We start from the raw sequence: 18,163 nt of genomic DNA, 5'->3' as shown, positions 1-18,163 counted from the left end.
ATGTGGTTTTGATGTTGGTGAAGATGAACTTTATTTTTATTCATCCTCAATGAACTGAAAACGTCCTTGTTCGGAAAAGTTCAAGAGAAGAATCTGATTTATTTCAGATGTCTGACTACAATACGTTGAGTTGGTTCTTCAAGGAGGAGATTTATGACTAAATTTAGCCAGATTTATTTAAAAAGCCTAAACATTAAGACAGAAAACATTCTGTCCCATATAAGTTTACAGGTTTCTGTTATTGTTTTGTATATTTTTGGAAAATTTGACTTGATGAATGCATAAGATTTTTTTATTTTTTATTTTTTTTGCTTGCCATCTTTTAAACAACATGTACAGTGTCTGTCACTCAAACAAATCAATGAATATAGGTCGCTAATGACCTAAACATCTAATAAATCCACTAAATGTGGTGCTGGGTCACACTGTTTGCAGACGATACACGACTCTATGTTGGACGGTATTTTCTTGAATGATATGAACTGATCTTATGCTTCTGCGTCAGATCAGTTCACCTGACTGTGGACTACAGCTGGAGATTAGCTTCAGTAGCTAAAGTTGCAATATTTACTGACACTTTGTACATGAGATCAATAGGGACTGTCCACGTCACAATAAACTGATAACCTAAACTAAACTGAAGGGCACAACAAGTTGGGACACCCCTGTCTGAGACCCTGTGTCCTCATATGGGGACATTAGGTTTTAGGTTTGTGGCAGCTTATTATTCTGCTCCATTTAAACCTATTGTCCTCGTGAGTGGACTTTCGAGTCTGCCATCTAGTGGTAGCAAAGGGTCATTAAACTAATCGGTGTAAAAATATGATGATGGTGTTTTCAGAAAACTTCTGAAATAAATAGTTTTATATTTTATTACACACTGGTGACTTTATGGTATTATACAGCAAATGATCCACATATGAGGACATTTGTTTTCAAAAACTACTGTTCAGCTGTTATTATTAGGTCCTACTGATCCTAAATACTTTGGAGAAATTAAAAATGCGTAGCAAACAAAAGCTCGGGTCTCAGGAGGTTGCGGTGATGTGATTTCAGGTTTTGAGGAACTGTTTGTTTTGTGGCACGAAAGAACAAAAAGTAGATTTTATTTGTGTGAGTAGAGCGATCAGCTGATAATCAGACATGGACCCTTACGTCATGGAGTCGTCTCATTTTCCTGTTTCCTGGACTCAGCCAATCAGCTCAGAGGAGCGACTCGGTCCAGACCATCTGCAGGATGTTGAAATGCTGGATTGCTTTGAAAAGTGGAGAAGTGCATGAGGAAAATCACCTGTGGGTCAGCGGTTACCAATGTCTGTTTGAATACTGGACGCAAATTTACACAGCGCTACAGGAGCAGATGGTAAACAGATCCATCCTCTGGTGGAAGGAAAATTAGGACATCGGTTAGTGGCTTTTGACCCGAGTACTGATTGGGAAACATGTCCCTAAATGAAAAGAACCTGGACACAAAGTAAAACAGAAACAGTGCAAAAATTTTCTTAGGGAGTCGGTGGAGATCTGAGGAAGATTTTACATTTCCTCACTGACCCTTTATGGTAATTTTTTAAGCGTCTAATTGAATAAACGTCACAAAATTCAGTCAGACACATCTTCACAGCGTCTCATCTCATTCACAGCTTCTAGTCGGAGCGTTATCTCTTCTGAGCCACAATAAAAACTTTCATCAACCTTTATTTGCTGACAGGGATTGTTTTTGTGGGCAGACCTCCATGTGTCTTGGCAAGAAGTTGTGATTCTACTAAAATGGACAAACGGACAATGTCCTGCAGGTTAAACTCTGTTGTAAAATTTTATTCACCTATATATAAAAACACAGGAAAATCCACCCTAAAACTGAATTTGTCTGCAGCGGATTTTTCTTTTAAACTTTCTTTAACTTCAGAAATGTCACAGACGAAATCATTCATTTCTTTTTAATTCATGTGTTCATTCGTTCATGTAAACAGTATCAGATCTTAACTCTGGTCAGAGGCGTAAACTGAATAATCCCTCTTTAGGGTGGACTGTATCTGTTTTGGATTCCTTGTGTACAGCTGTTATGTTCTCTGGTTCTTCCTCGAATCAGCGTTGCATCACCCAGATTAAATCAATGAACTGAGGTTAAAGAAAACTAAAGAGATGAGATCTCTATGTATTTATTTTGAAAGCTGCCGTGTTTTCACCTCAATCATAATCACGTCCTTTAACTTTCTAGTTATTATTATTTTAGTTTGTCTTTCTTGCTCTTGCAGCTTAAACAGAAAATGCTTCTTGTTCATGTAAATATTAACATGTGTTTCCCCAGTCAAGTCATTTTAGCAGATACTAGTGTCGTGGAAATTTCTCCGTTTCTGGTGAAGAATGAGATAGAGACTTCTGCCGGCCGACAAGGTTTTATTTTCTTTGCAAAGAAAAGGTCAATCAACACGCGAGCGCTCAATGATGAAGAAAGACCCCGAATACGGGGAGACCTAAACATTTACCTGAGGACAGCCCCCAGGGTACGTTTCACACCCTTTGTCTGCTGCAGGTATCGGCGCCGATTCCCTTGGGTGTGTTTTACACCTGGGGTGTCCTGCAGGGTCTTGTATTTAGATGCAAGTTAAGTCAAAACCATTTGGTTCCTTATGTTAGAAAGGAGAGAGGTTGGGTGTCTCAGATGGTTAAAACAAATGAATTGAATTTGCCATTACACTAGTTTCATTTTGCACATTAGAACAAACTTCTATCAAACTCTTGGTCTAAGAAGCAGAAAATGTGCACACAAAAAGCTATTTTTGAACGCGATTTAAAAGCAATATTTTTTTTTTTTCTCCTTGCTTGGTGGCTAAAAACTAAACTTACATTTTTGTACATGTCGTTTAACTCTGAGGTTAAAACTTTGACCCGTGGCCTCTTCTACATGTTGACTTCCCCACAAACACCGAACATGACGACAAGTTAAACCAGGGAAATTAATCTTTTGTTCATTCAGTGTAAGTCCCTCTGACTAAATGTTTGTGGTAACATCTGATCAGTTGGAGGAACCTGATCCCAGATCAGAACCAGTTGAGTTGTGAGATGTTGGTGGTTTCCTCTCATCAGCTGATGCTCCAACATTTCTACTGGATGAAGGTCAGGACTTTGACTTGTTCCTAAACATTCATCTGGTTCTTCTGGAGAACCACTGGTGTTCTTGGGCTCCTTGTCTGTTTCTCTTCACATTCAGCTCATGGACTCATGTCCTGACATTTTCTTTCAGAGTTCACTGGTAGAATTCACAGTTCATTGGTCCATCAATGATGAGCAGATGCAGCAGAACAGGCCCAAACCAGGACATTAGCGCCCCCATGTGTCATGGAGGGATGAGGTTCTGATGCTGGAATGCAGTGTTGGTTCATCTCCAAACATGACGATGCCCAAACATTTAAACCAAACTATTCTACTCTGGTCTCATCTGTCCACTAAACATTGTCCTCTTCCAGGGTTGTGGGTCTCCAGTGTCTCAGTTGTCGTGTTGTGTGGTGTTCCCTTTACTGTTTTATGTCTCTCTGAGGACTGAACTTCCCTCACATTATTTTACAACAACCGCTCACAAACGGTTAAGACCTGACTTGTGTGTTACATAAAGTGTGTGTTTAGTTTGTTGAAGTTTGACCGTTTGTGTTGTGGATGTAAAGTGCAGCTCCACTGAAGGAAGTGAAGGCAACGCCAACGTTTTCAGCTTCATCATGCATGTTGTCGTGTTTTTCCGCGCAACGTATTGATTTAACACAAAGTGACGGAACAGTCTGGAAACACAGAGACGCAACACAACATGTTTTGTTGGCTCAGGTTTCAGTCTTAGTCATATCCACCATGAATAAGTAACTTTATGTTTGGGCAGGAGGCATCAAGAGGCTGATGACTTACAGTGACTGTCTCCACTCACTGAACTATTTTAAGGTGACTCACTTTAGAGTTAAAGAAATGTGACTTATAGGTTTGCATAAAACAAAACTGATTTAAATGTAATATTATTTACAATCTTTACATTACAAAACAATTCAAAGACATAACAAAGCTGCAATTTTAGAAAAAGGTGCAAAAAAAAACTACTTAAAAAGAAACATTAAAATCTCAGTTAAAATCACTTAAAAAAAATGTTCGATACTGAAATGTCGATACTTCTGATACCAGGTCTTTATGCTCTAAAATCGATTCTCAGATCCAAATATCGATACTTTTGATACTCCAGTCATTGGAGAATAGGCGTTTATGGTGAGGAGGAGAGAACAGAGTCACAATTAAGATGAAAGGTTTCATTTTATAGTAGTTCTTTATAGTCAAAGAATCATTTATTTTAATCGTTTTATTATTTTTAGTGTTTGAAACAACATTTTCACATATTTTTGTATGATTGTGTCTGTTGTTCCACAACCCTGGAAGATGACAATGTTTAGTGTGTTTGTTTTTATATTTGCATTTAGAGACATTAGAGTGGATTTACACGAAGTATCGATATTGGACCGGTATCGGCCGATACCATCCTGAATTTTATTCTGCATCAGATCAGAAGGGAATTTTTTATTTTTTATTTTTTTTAGAAGATGTTTCATCTGAGCACCTGCTGTAGTTCCACGGGACTTTACATAGAACCACGTGGGTGTAGCTCATCAAAAAAACGGTTTCTACAGATGAGTGGAGAAACATCTCCGGAATAACCCCAGTTGTCTTTCTCAAAAGTTTTTCTTTATTTTTTTGATGTTTGAAGTTGACATTTAAAGGAGAACGATAAAAACGTGAGTTGAATCCATTTATTCATGTGTGTTGTTTAACGGTGTAATTTTCCTTTTTTTCTTGTGTAGTTTTAGGACAAAATCTGACTTTTATAAATGAACTATAATGTGATTTCATTTAACACATTGACATTGAGACGACTGAAATTAGTCGAGTGTTGAGAGAAAGTGAAAGAATGATGGTTTCGTTCCAGGCAGTAAAAATACTTTTAGTCGAATACAGAGACGTTGAAACACAGACAAGTACGAACATCATCAACTCTCAGTAAATTTCCACGAGTACGTTTCTAATTCTCAACCCAGGAGACAAACACACACCACAACACACAGCAACACACCACAACACACAGCCTGGCCAAACAAAGAGTCGCCACCCGGACGTAACTATGCAAATAATTAGGAGACATTTTCTATTTCCCTGAGGCCACGGTCATATTCCAACATGGCAACACCAGGATCATTTTCACCACCGGGACCAGACCTGAACCCAGAGAGAATGTTTGGGACGAGCTGGAGACTCAGACTCTGACATCATCAACACAAGATCTGAATAAAAACACTGGATGGAAGAAACCTGGAGACACTGGAGAAGCTTCTTATTGGACCAATGGAGTCAAAGCTGGAGGAGCTCCGCCCACTGACTAGAGGGGAGGAGCTCCGCCCACTGACTAGAGGGGAGGAGCTCCGCCCACAGACTAGAGGGGAGGAGCTCCGCCCACAGACTAGAGAGGAGGAGCCAGGCCAGGCTGTGTATTCCAGTGTGGTGACTGGATGGTAGCTTCAATAGAAAATACAGCCGACAAATGTCATAAATCAGAAAACAAGGACAATCATTATCAACACTTGGGTCTGAAAATATTCACGTAAAACTCCCATCAGTCCTGAAACAGATTCAACCAGAGCAGAAACATTCCTTCCTTTTCCAGCCCTGGAATCGAATCACAGCGTCTAGGTTTGGTCCGTATCAGTCGTGGTTTTATTAACGACCAACATTTATATGACTATTTCAGTCCGTTCAGTTTATTTTCCCCAAACCACCGGCTCCACCTCTTCTTCGTGGTCGTACGACTGTTCTCCTCAAAAACAGAACCAAGTGGATCCATAACAGGCCTTTCCATCTCACTTTCATCAGAAATCACTTCAGTCTCGAAGGATCCAACCAACTCCCTGATGCAGACAACGACTTCACAAAGGCAGCGCTAGCTAGTTAGCAAGCTAGGTGGAAAAAACTATGTTTTAATATTTGACTTTATCTGAGGTGTTATTTCTGGTTCCAGCACCAACACATGTGGAGGATCTGGATGATTCTCACTATGTCAAACTCACGTTTCTAAACGTAATTATTACGTATTATTATATTATTATTCTAAGTATTATTGTTGTTTTACAGTGATGTGTTAAAGTCAAACTCTTCCCTCTAGTACCAGCTCTCTTATTATTATTCGTTATTTAAGTCATGTGCAATGATGTCGAGGTTCAACAACACAGAAAAACCAAATCAAAGAAAGATTAAAATCAAAGTGAAACATTAGGAAACAGTCCTCAGTGCTTTATGGAGCAGGCCCACGCTGAGACAGCTACAAACCTTTCATTAATGCCACAGTTTTAATTCCTTTAGACCCCGAGCTGGTTGTGTTTTAACTAGTGGTCACTTCTAATGAGCATTAATTAACACGTTTAACGGCGATTAAATATCAGAGTTCGACTTATCTGACTAAGACCTTAAGACCTTAAGACTAAGGTAAATTCAAACTGAGCGTGTCCTGCAGCTTTTTTTTTTTTTTTTTTTGCAGACTTTACCACCTGCTTTGCTTTGCACACAGAACCTGCCCCGTCCACTGCCTCAAACTCCTGCTCCCTGCATCTCCTGTTCTGTGAATATGGTTCTGATAACATGTTTGTCTGTGACGGACCAGAGAACACGCTTTACATCGTGTTTCCTCTCTTTGCAAACATCTGAAATGTTAATGACTCAGACAATTAGACATTTCTTCCTGACTTTATTGACTTCCTGGATCAAGCCTGAGGTTTCCATGTGACCAGCTGAGACTCCAGACGCCCCTGCAGCCAAAAAAAGGTCTTTACCTTGAACCACCGCTGCATGTGGACTAAAGCCGAGCCCTCCTTCGTTTTCCTTTTTTTCCTGCTCTCACATGTTATTTTTCACTCCTGCAGGAGTTTTGCTGCGTCACACAACACACAACATCTATGGGTCATGTCACTGAGCTCCACAGCCACAGAGCGTCCAGATAAAGGCCTGATAAAAGCTGCTTCAACTTCTACGTGCTCTTTAAAATTTTCTGCACAAAAATGATCTCACATATCAGAGCTCCAGGATTAGACGTTAGTTTCATGGTCAGATTAGAGCCCATCTCTTCAGAAGTGTTTCCATCTGTGTTCATGACAGAAGACAGAGACAATGTTTAATGGACAGATGAGACCAGAGTAAAATAGTTTGGTTTAAATGTTTGGAGATGAACCAACACAGACAGGAGGACGTCTCTGATATGTGATATTGTCTCACTTTCCTGCTCTAATATTTCTGTCCCACGTGTTTCTCTTTGTTTCTCCCAGTGAAAACTTTCTGATGTTTTCAGTCATTTTTTATGCAGAAAAGTAGAAAAACACTGAAGGATGCAGATCCTGTGTTTATTAAAGGAGGCGGCTGTTTTTATCTGTGTAAATGTGATGAGAGGGACCGTGTGGGGAGTAAATGAGGCTACAGGGTCGTTACATAACAACAGATTCTTTCCTCCATTCCACCTTAAATTATTCCCAGACATTTTACACAACTTCTATAAAGTGTTTTTAAAGAAGCATCATCTCGTCGTGAAGTCAAATATTTGTCGGTTTCATCCCTGCAGCGCCTATGACGCACGCCTTGCATCTGCCCCCCCGGCCTCAACTACAGCCCCCACCCTCCCACCTCCCACCTCCACCTCCACGTCCACCCGTGTCCGCCGCCTGCTCGGTGCCGCTAACGGCCTGAGGCGGTATGGTTCTGGTTAGTGATGTAAGAGGGGTGTAATGGCACAGCCCTCATCCTCCACCAATGGAAGTCTGGGCCGGGCTCAACACCCATTTTCGGGATTCTCCTTATAAACCCGGTTTAATAAATCCTCCAGCCTCTACTGATAATTTTCTCAAAGAGTGATTAACCCGCGCTACTGCTGACTCTGTGCTGAATATTTAATGAGGTAGGTAAATATTTGAAATTTAATTAATCACCAGAAAATAAGCGAATATATTAATTGGAAGCTTCATTGCATTTTAATGCACATTTCAGTGACTTTGCACGGTTGTAAATCCGCACCTCACTTTTATTGATGATGCACAACTGTAAGAAGTTCTCTGCAGAAACGCTGATTCTTCACGGTCGTGTTGTTCTGGAGGAATCTGCAGGTTTCATTCACTCAAGGAATATTTACGTTAACGACGATTTCACGAATTAAACGCGTTTTGTTTTTTTTTGTTTTTTTTCTGCGGTATCGAATATTCTTTTTAGTGATAAAATAATCGGGTGATTTTTTTAGTTTTTGTTTTTTTAAAGTTTGCCTTAAATTAATCTGAAAATGTAGAATGTTGTGATGTGTGGACGAAAATCCACAAATCTTAGAATCTTTTTTTCTCCTGTAGTTTTCCTTCAACCTAACCTTCCTAACCCTTAATTATACCCTTTTTTATTTTAATTATTGTATTTTATTGTATTTATTTATTTTAATTAACTTATTATCTTTTATATTATTATTTGTTAAGCTGTTTTATTACTATTATTTTTAATCTTCACCTATTTTTCTTTTACTTGTTTTTTTCATGTGCTAACCAGCTCCTGTGACCAAGTCATTTCCTCTGTGGTTGAATAAAGTCTTAGTCTATTAATTCTGATGCCTGTTAGATGTTTAAAGCAGAGCTCAGTATTTAATTTAATAGCTGCATGAATTCAGAGGAGTTAACGTAGAAATGCTCCGTCCTTCTCGTCTCTCTGCAGCTCCAGGATGGACAACAAGTCTTATTTGGTGAAGATGAACGGGAACGGCGTCCTGAACGGGACCGGGGTCAACGGGAAGGTGGTGCACGGGAACGGAGTCCACCACGTCAGCGTGAAAGGCAGCTTCATGTATCCGACCAAGACAAAGAGTCGCAGGCAGCGGTGGGAGGTGAAGGCCTCGGAGATGGCCAACAACACGCTCAACCCCATCCGGGCCATCGTGGACGGGATGAAGCTCACCCCGAACCCGGAGAAACCCATGATCGCCCTCTCCATAGGTGAGGATGTCGAGACTTGATCAGAAACATGTGCTCTAAGCTGCTTCTCCGGCTGTTTACCGGCTGTTTACCGACTCCTCTGCTCCTCAGGGGACCCCACCGTGTTTGGAAACCTGCCCACGGACGAAGGCGTCCTCCAGGCCATGAGAGACGCCATCGACTCACAGAAATACAACGGCTACGCTCCTTCTGTCGGTGAGTCACGCTAACACGATGATTAACTTCAGCACTTCAGTTCAGAAGGATGAGTTCCAGGTTCTGTGCAGCATCTAGTATTAACTCTGGGGTCACCTGCAGGTTACCTGAAGAGTCGACAGGCCGTGGCCAACTTCTACAGCTGCCCCGAGGCTCCGCTGGAGGCTGAGGTACTTCCTCCTCAAACACATCACTAGCCCTACATGGAAATAACTCACGGAGGAAAGTTGTTCTGGAGAACTCATTCTGCTCCTGCAAACATCAGATTTTCTGTTTGCAGACAGAGAAGCAACGTTGTAAAAACTATTCGCAGGAAATAATTAATTAACAAAAGCAAAGAGGTCGTGGTCCGATAGATGCACGGTTCGTAAATAAATCCATCACACCTTCAGCTTCAAGATAAGATAAGTTCAAATCTGTTCTAGCTCCACATTCATCTCATTAAAGATCCACATTTAAATTAGGGTACGAGCAATAAAATAATACAAGTTTGTACGTGGACACATAAAAACAGTTAAACTGTGTCTGTCAAACCTTCATTTTTTTGTTTAAGACTTTCCAGTCGGCAGCAACTCTGTGGAAAGAAAGCAGAACCTGAAGTGCAGTCACAGTAAATAATTTTACCCTGCAGGGGGCAGTAAAACTCCCAGAAATCCAAAAAGAATCAGAAGAAGAAAACGAGAAGAAACAAACAGAAGAAAATAGATAAAAAGTCCTGACAGATGCTTCTGTGTGAAGCCAGTTATGAGCTTATGAGAAGAACATTTCAGCTGATATTTATTTAAAAGGCAAATAAGTTTTCCTCAAAGCACAAGTTAACTATGGAAGTAATGGGATTAATCGCAATTTGAATCTATTACGAGATTCAAGATTCAAATCTAACGATGAGCAAATTAAAGACGCCCTGAAGGTTCCTCCGTCTGTTCCTCTTCCTCTGTGTCTCCATCTCATCATGTTAAAAGAAGAAATTAGGACATTACAAACCACAAAACCAGCAAATAGCATCAACTTTGTTTCGTAAATATTTGTTCTGTGAGGACAGTGATATCGCCAAAAGTCCCAGAAGAACAAGCAGAAATCCTGCATAAACAGACTGGTCCTTCTATGGTCGAGTTCAGCTTCAAATCTGCGCTGGAAGTTAATTTACTGTCGATGTGAACGGAGCTAAGACTCTCCACATAGTTCTGCTGCAACTTTTCATGACTCAGTGAGTTTACAGTAATGTTCGACAGAGGGAAGACACTGTTGTAGCTTCACCTCACATCCTTCTGCAAAGAGCTTCCTCTCACTGTCGCCCTGCTGTCATTTAATTATATTTTAGGATAAAATGTGTATTCACATTGACTGTGATTTTGTGTTGTTATAATTAAAGCTCAAACCTCCCTCCTTCCCTCCCAGGATGTGATTTTGACCAGCGGCTGCAGTCAGGCCATTGACCTGGCTATCAGTGTCCTGTGCAACCCAGGGGACAACATCCTGGTCCCATGCCCGGGCTTCTCCTTATATAAGACTCTGGCTGTTTCCATGGGCATCGAGGTCAAACTCTACAACCTGCTGGTAGGATGAAAGTCGGGGTCGGCTCTTTGAAGTGGTGGTGGGACAGTTTCATCAGAAAAACATGCCTGAAAGAGATGTAGAAGATTTTAAATTTGTGCAAAACCTCAATGAAACTCAGAAATACCTAAAATAAGTAATAATTAATATACGTATATGTATATTTATATTGCATTTCTGCAGAAACACCGTTCAAGCTGCTTGAGTTTGGACGGTAGTTGTTCAAATCTAAGACATAGCAAGACAAACATGCACTTAATTTGCTTTTTAACCATTTTATAATTCGTTTTATGAGCTTCTTTTTTGTAGTTGATTTGCAGCTGAGGTTAAAAAATAAAAACTTGCATCGATCATATCATATTTTTGAAGCACTTCACCCGTTGTTAAATGGCAGCAGTACAGTTAAAAGAAGAGACTTTAGGTTAAAGATGGCAGGAGATCACACCAAAGCTTCTGTAGCTCTGTTAAATATATATTTACACTAACATGTCCCCGAACGTTTTCGGGACTCTGGTGTTTTATCATCCTGACGTTGAACGTTTGGTTCTCAGCCTGAGAAGTCGTGGGAGGTCGACCTGCAGCACATGGAGAGTCTGATAGACGAGAGGACGTCCTGCCTCATCGTCACCAACCCGTCCAACCCGTGTGGCTCCGTCTTCACCAAGGAGCATCTGCAGAAGATCCTGAAAGGTTGGCGGCACTCCCTAACGCTAACGTTAACGCTAACCTTCACTTTACCAGAGCTTCTAGTCAGTGGACAATAACATGACACTTATTTCCCACAGTGGCCTCCAAACACTGCGTTCCCATTTTGGCCGATGAAATCTACAGCGACATGGTGAGTACAACAAACGAGTCACGTCTCGGTGCAGGTTGGGTGGCAGGTCGACTTGGCTCCATGTAACACCAGCGAGGCACATTTTTCACCGGAGGTTGTGTTTCATTTGGTGGTATTTGCTCTGGCTCTGGGTGCTGGCGAGGCCACCCCACATTAACAGAGGGGGGATTAGGGGCTATGTGGTGGATGAGTGGGCGCCAGGGAGGTCATCAAGGGCAAGCAGAGGATGGGGGTCAGGGTGGTAGTGTTTTAGCAAGAGCTGTCAGTTAGCTGTCATTTTACGTCATTAGCTTTTTAATGCACAAGAAAAACCCTGACACGATGGCAGAAATCAGAGAGCAGTAATATGCCCTGTAGTGTCATAAACCCCAAAAGAAGAAGAAGAAGAAGAAGAAAGCCAGTAGATACGGAGAAAGAGAGACTATAAATTCATCTTCAAATCAATCTAGATGCTTCTCTCAACATTCATTTTGAGAAGTTGATAAGAAGAATAAACGTTCAAAAATATCCCATCCTGATTAAAAAAGAAAAAAGAAAAAAGAAATAAAAAAGCGAGGCACATAAATTTATTTTAACCTAATAACAGCCCCAGTTTGAGATCAAGACTTTGTAGATGTTCAGATATGACTATGAGTGAATTCAGACTTGCTGCAAAATCGCTAGTTGATAACTTTATATCTTCTCCTGAATTTAAGGGTTAAGAATGAAGCAGAATCAGGTTTTTTTAATGAAAAGTTCTTCCTGCAAGATGCTTATTATTGATGTAAACTGATTTATGGGCTGAGCAGATGAGGTGTAGAAAAGATAAATAAAAGCTTAAGAAAATATACCTTCCAGATACACACATCTTAAAAAGGCATATAATTTTTCATTATCGCGTATTAACTCATTAATCGCAGTTTAAATATTTTAATCTATCGACAATCGTAGTAGATGTTCCAATACCAAACATCCTTTGTGGTTTCTAGTGGTAAATTATGTAATGGTTCATGGATTTCAGGGTTAAGCATGAACCCTTAACCTTTTTGCGCGTAGATGATATAAATGACATAAATCCAGACGTCCCGCCAGGTCCCTGGAGATGAGTTATGTAATGGCTGATGCATTTAAGGGTTAATCATAAAGATGTGCAGATTACAACGTTGAGTTTCAGAAAACACAGTCGGCACATTCAGTCCAAAGAGCTGACATCAGCATCAGCCTTTAAAAGTCTCCATTGGCCAAACTTTAGCTGAAGGTCATGCAAACATGAGTGCAGACATACAGACACCTATGACCTCCCTGGCAGTCGGCCTGATGTTTGTCAGCTCAATAAAAAAGCAGAGATAAGGTTGAATTGTCCAGTGCAGTAGTTTTCCCATTGACAAATACACCAAGAGTCAAACGTCATTCTCAGTTCAAGGAACTGTTCATCATGTACGTCTTTATCTTTGTCGTCTCGGTTTAGTGCAGAGAGAACCGTGAAATACCAGAGAGATCGAAGGCGTCTTAAACCGAGAGCACAGATGGACGGATGGAGGTCAAAGTGGCGCGAGTTAGAAATAGGTCAAAGACCTGATGTGACTTCCTGCTCCAATAATTCAGCACATTCAGATATGTAGAGTTCAAGGTTCCCACTGTAAATTCTGTCACTTACCAGTTCATGAGATACATCTGTGAATTTCATTCTAATCAAAATCCTCCTAATGTTGATTTTCATGCAGTTGTAGTTTCAAATCGTTTTTTGGATGTTTAAATACAATGTTGAGAAAATTGACATCAAATATTTGTACTTTGAGGACTGTAGCGTAAAAGTTCACAAAAATTCTTAAAGTAGAAGAAGAAAAAACCAATGCAGAAACAAAAGGGTCTTAAATAATGCCAGGTTGAGCTTCAGATCTGTTATAGATGTTTCCTCGACAAGAACCTCGATCATGTGATTAATTAATTGTTATTTAATGTCTTAAAATTTTAATTTACAGTTGACTGAGTTATTAACTGAGCAGATAGCTTCCTGATTAGCTGAGATGTTGAAAGGGGAAATAAAACAGATTGAGGTGACAGCCATAGATTTATATCAAGGCTTTGTTCAAATATGACGGTGCCCAAATACGTGGTGAGTTAATTAATGGTTCATGGATTTACGGGTTATTCATGAAAATGAATAACGTAGCTAGCACCTGGGGTAAATATTTCTACTCTGAGAACTGTAAATTACTTATTCTGTTTTTGTAATAAGTACCAGAAATTAGCTTCAAACTGATGAAACATTTTAATCTTCGTCCCAATGGACAGTTCATCGTGAGTGTCGTCTGCATAGAGTGACACCTCTGATGTTTCGCTTTAGACGTGATTTTAAACCTCAGCCTTGTGTCACGTAAAAATGACACAAACATACGTCTGGTGCGTTTATTTATCTCAAGGTCTGAGTCTCAGCTGCAACGATAAAAAAGAAAAGAGGCCAGAAATTAAACTTTGTCTCTGTTGTCTCACGAGCTGCACAAAGAAAAACAACTTCTTTTCTTTTGCCAATGGAAAATTTTAAAATTGGTGTTACTGGGTTCATCCACATCACCCTCACTCTGCCCCCGCCCCTTCATTCACCCACCCTCTCGCCGCCAATCGACTATTTGAGACTGAACATAAACAGACCACAGTGACTCTGCACTTTTTGGTCAGCATGTGTTTGCAGTTAACGCAAATTTCTGGTTTTGGTGCAGCAGAAACCCAAGAGTCAGTCTGAGGCCTTTTCTTTTATGACTGGAGAGTTTAAGGGGGTGCGCCCCCATCCATCATATGCATGGGAACTGTGCCTCAGTTTTCCTTTCTGTAGCCCCCCCAGCAATAAATTACAAGGAATGTATGAGGGGTCGACTGTCTGTCTGTGTGCGTCTGGAAGCGTGAAGTTTTAGTTATAGTTGCAGCTCTGAAGCAGGAGGGAAAAGAAAGCTTTAGGTTACGTTTGCACTTTTTTCTTTAATTTGCTGTCACGTCACAATTTCCTGGCCTGGCCAATAGGATGCGAGGATGTGTCTCGCCCCCCGTTACACTTACTGTACGGCTCTAATGAGAAGCAGCTTTCTGTGGTTTGATGTAACACTCAACTGTTTTTCCGTCTGGATTCAAATGCAACACGAAATGTTACATAATTGTTTTCATCAAAAACAAGTGGCAACATTTTTCTGTTCAAGTTTAAAACCTTTTTTAATTTATTTTTAACAGGATCTAACATCATAAAAGTCAAATGCTACTTTTGTTTTATTGCTTTGGTTTCAAAGTTGAAAGTAGGAAAACAACAATAAATAAATAATAAAAAATAAAATTGAAAGGTTATTCTAGAGCCATGATATTTGTGTTATAAATGATTAAAAAATAATAAGTAATAAAGATCTTACGAACACTCTTTTACTTACTTATACTTTTTATTAGAATAGAATAGAATAGAATAGAATAGACTTTTTGTCATTATACATCACAAAATCTAATAATACAAGATAATACTAGAATTATTTTTATTAGATAATACTTGTACTTTATTTTATTTTCACTTTACTTTTAAGAGTGTTTATTTTTTATGTGCAATGTGACCAATGCACTTTCTATTTTTTTTAACTTTTTTCCATGAAATCTTTTTATAATGTTGTGCTTTGCTAATTATTAATGTTGATGCTCTTGTTACTAACATTTAACTGTGAATATTTAATTAAGTGAATCAACCTATAATTACTTCATCCTTTCTACATCATGTTCTAGTAAAGTCAGATCCGATCCAGTAGCTATGTGCTCATTTAGCTCAGTTCTTACTGTAATCTGCTTTATTCCTGCACAGTTTAATTAAACTTATTATTTAAAAGATTAATTTATTCCATAATAGTTGAAATTTTAGGTATTTATGTGACTTTATTACCTGTTCAACCCTTTTCAGCAGCTTTTAGTCGTAGAATGTCTCTGTTTGGATGTGACTCTGTTTCCTATAGGATCTAATCTAATCTACCTTGACCATCCATGCTGAAGTATTGTCCATCTCACCCTGGTGTTGTTGCTCCTCAGGTTTTCCCGGGCTGTGACTGTCCCTCCATGGCTTCCCTCAGCAGCGACGTTCCCATCCTTTCCTGCGGTGGTTTGGCTAAACGCTGGCTGGTTCCCGGCTGGAGGCTGGGCTGGATCCTCGTCCACGACAGGAACAACGTGTTCGGATCAGAGGTACCAAAGCTTCTCAGAGTCTATTTAACTTCGTCCTCGTCCGTCCATCCGTCCACTCCGTCCAGTAACAGCTGGTGTCTTTGCTGCAGATTCGTCAGGGTCTCGTCAAACTGACTCAACGTATCCTTGGAGCCTGCAGCATCGTCCAGGGAGCTTTGGAGAGCATCCTCAACAACACGCGCCCCCACTTCTACAGCAACACCATCAGCTTCCTCAAGGTGACACATTTAAATCATCCATCCATCCATCCATTCATTCATTCATTCATCCATCCATCCATCCATCCATCCATCCATCCATCCATCCATCCATCCATCCATTCATCCATCTGTCCATCCATCCATTCATTCATTCATCCATCCATCCATCCATCCATCCATCCATTCATTCATTCATTCATCCATCCATCCATCCATCCATCATCCATCAATCCATCAATCCATCCATCCATTCATTCATTCATTCATTCATTCATCCATCCATCCATCCATTCATCCGTCCATCCATCCATCCATCCATCCATCCATCCATCCATCCATCCATCCATCCATTCATCTTTCTGTTTTTTTATTTTTCTATCTCTGACTGGTTTGATCTTTTTTTCTTCCTCAGTCAAACTCAGAGATCTGTTTCGGTGAACTCTCCACGGTCCCCGGCCTCAACCCTGTGATGCCTTCAGGAGCCATGTACCTCATGGTCAGTATTAGATGTTGTGTGTCTGTTTTTCTACACAGTGTTGATGTCTCTTGATCTTTTCTCGAGGTTTATCTCGGTGGCTCCTTGGAGTCTAAAGCTGTGTTTGTGTTCAGGTCGGCATCGACATGGATCACTTCCCAGACTTTAAGAACGACGTGGACTTCACTGAGCGGCTGGTGACGGAGCAGTCTGTCTTCTGTCTGCCCGCCACGGTAACACATCTCACCTTTATTTATTAAAGATTTATTTATTCTCCGCTGATCCTCGTTGTCCTAAAGTTCAGGTCAAACCCGTTTCTCTCTCCCAGGCGTTCGAGTATCCCAACTACTTCCGCATCGTGGTGACGGTGCCGGAGGAGATGATGGTGGAGGCCTGTGCTCGGATCAGGGAGTTCTGCCAGCGCTACTATCGGCCCCGTAGCTGCGACAGCAACGATCTGGACCAGTGATGAAGACGAATCCTGGGAAACCTTCAGTCCATCACCTTATAATAGTCACAACACACGGCTGGTTAGCAACGGATCTGAATGTAATTTTTGATGTAAACTGTATGAAATGGGCAAACTTAATATTTATATTTTATACCGGGCAACTTATATTAACCTTACTGCTTTCTTTTTTCTTTTTTTTGTTGTATATTTATATAATGCAAGTGAAGTATCACACTCATAGAATTTAGCCGCCGCTTTCTTCTCTAGTCGACAACTTCCTGATCTAAATCTGAAGGGAGTCACCGTCTGAACGTGAAACACTATCATGAATCTTCTGCTTCACTAACAGGAGCAGGAGCACGGCCTTTTTATTTTATTCTCTCTTTTTGTTGTTGTTATTATCTAAATAAACCATGTTGACCTGACTGGTGTCCAACCATCATTTTATAGCTTCAGCGCCCTGGAGAAAACAAATAAAAAGTAGAACCGACGCAGATGAAGAGGAAAATATGAGCTTCTAACAACACGAGACCCAACGTCCTCATACGGGGACGTTAGGTTTTAGGTTTGTTGCAGCTTATTCTGCTTCATTTAGACCTGTTGTCCTCATAAAGAGACACTTTTGTCTTCCATGTCCTGGTAGTGAAGGGTCAATGCACTTGTTTATTTATTCTTATTTAGTTTTCTAGTTTGATGTGACATGAAACATTTAACAAATTCACAGGTACTCGTTTACATTTGATCAGAAATATAAATAAAAAAATAAAAGCAAGACTAATGCACACTTTAACTTTAGGAAGAGTTAAAATAATATTAAAATAATTTTTTAAAAAAGTTTAAAAAATATCAATTTAAAAATAAAAATAAATAAAATATAAAATAGGTAAAATATATATAAAAATATAAAATAAAAAATATATAAAAAATATTAAAAATAGAAAGAAATTAAAATGCAGGATAAAAATATAGAATAAAATATAGAAACACTCAAAAGAAAAGAAAAGTAACAGGAGAATATGACTAGAATAGAATAAAATAACTAGACGATGGTTGAGGACGATGGTGCTGAGACGTTCCGACTGGATGTGAAGAATAAAACATGGTCTCCACCTCCTGTCGGACTGAGGTCATTACAGCTGATTCTTCTCCTGCTGTGACCTGGTCTCTGTTTGTGTGTGTCGAGCTGCCACTATGACAAGAGTGACCTTTGCAACTTACCCCTCCTCCTCCTCCTCCTCCTCC

At 40.0% G+C, this 18,163-nt stretch overlaps 1 protein-coding gene across 1 annotated transcript; it reads left to right on the top strand.

Annotated features, from left to right (window-relative positions):
• The first annotated feature begins 7,805 nt into the window (after positions 1–7,805).
• On the top strand, positions 7,806–17,346 carry tat (tyrosine aminotransferase). Its single transcript, XM_047596730.1, has 12 exons — positions 7,806–7,957; positions 8,749–9,026; positions 9,117–9,221; positions 9,324–9,391; positions 10,620–10,778; positions 11,327–11,465; positions 11,561–11,613; positions 15,643–15,795; positions 15,885–16,013; positions 16,408–16,491; positions 16,605–16,703; positions 16,799–17,346. The coding sequence occupies exons 1-12, from the start codon at positions 7,953–7,955 to the stop codon at positions 16,937–16,939; spliced, it is 1,413 nt and encodes a 470-aa protein (XP_047452686.1). The 5' UTR covers positions 7,806–7,952; the 3' UTR covers positions 16,940–17,346.
• The last annotated feature ends 817 nt before the right edge of the window (positions 17,347–18,163 follow it).

This window comes from Mugil cephalus, chromosome 10 (genome assembly GCF_022458985.1).
Source record: "Mugil cephalus isolate CIBA_MC_2020 chromosome 10, CIBA_Mcephalus_1.1, whole genome shotgun sequence".
NCBI classification, from domain to species: Eukaryota; Metazoa; Chordata; class Actinopteri; order Mugiliformes; family Mugilidae; genus Mugil; species Mugil cephalus.
Note: the sequence above shows the minus strand (reverse complement) of the source record. Positions and strands in the feature narration are given on the sequence as shown.

Coding starts and splice junctions, on each gene's coding strand:
- tat (XM_047596730.1), top strand. Junction 11,614..15,642: donor ATGAAATCTACAGCGACATG/GTGAGTACAACA, acceptor GTTGCTCCTCAG/GTTTTCCCGGGCTGTGACTG. Junction 16,014..16,407: donor ACACCATCAGCTTCCTCAAG/GTGACACATTTA, acceptor TTTCTTCCTCAG/TCAAACTCAGAGATCTGTTT.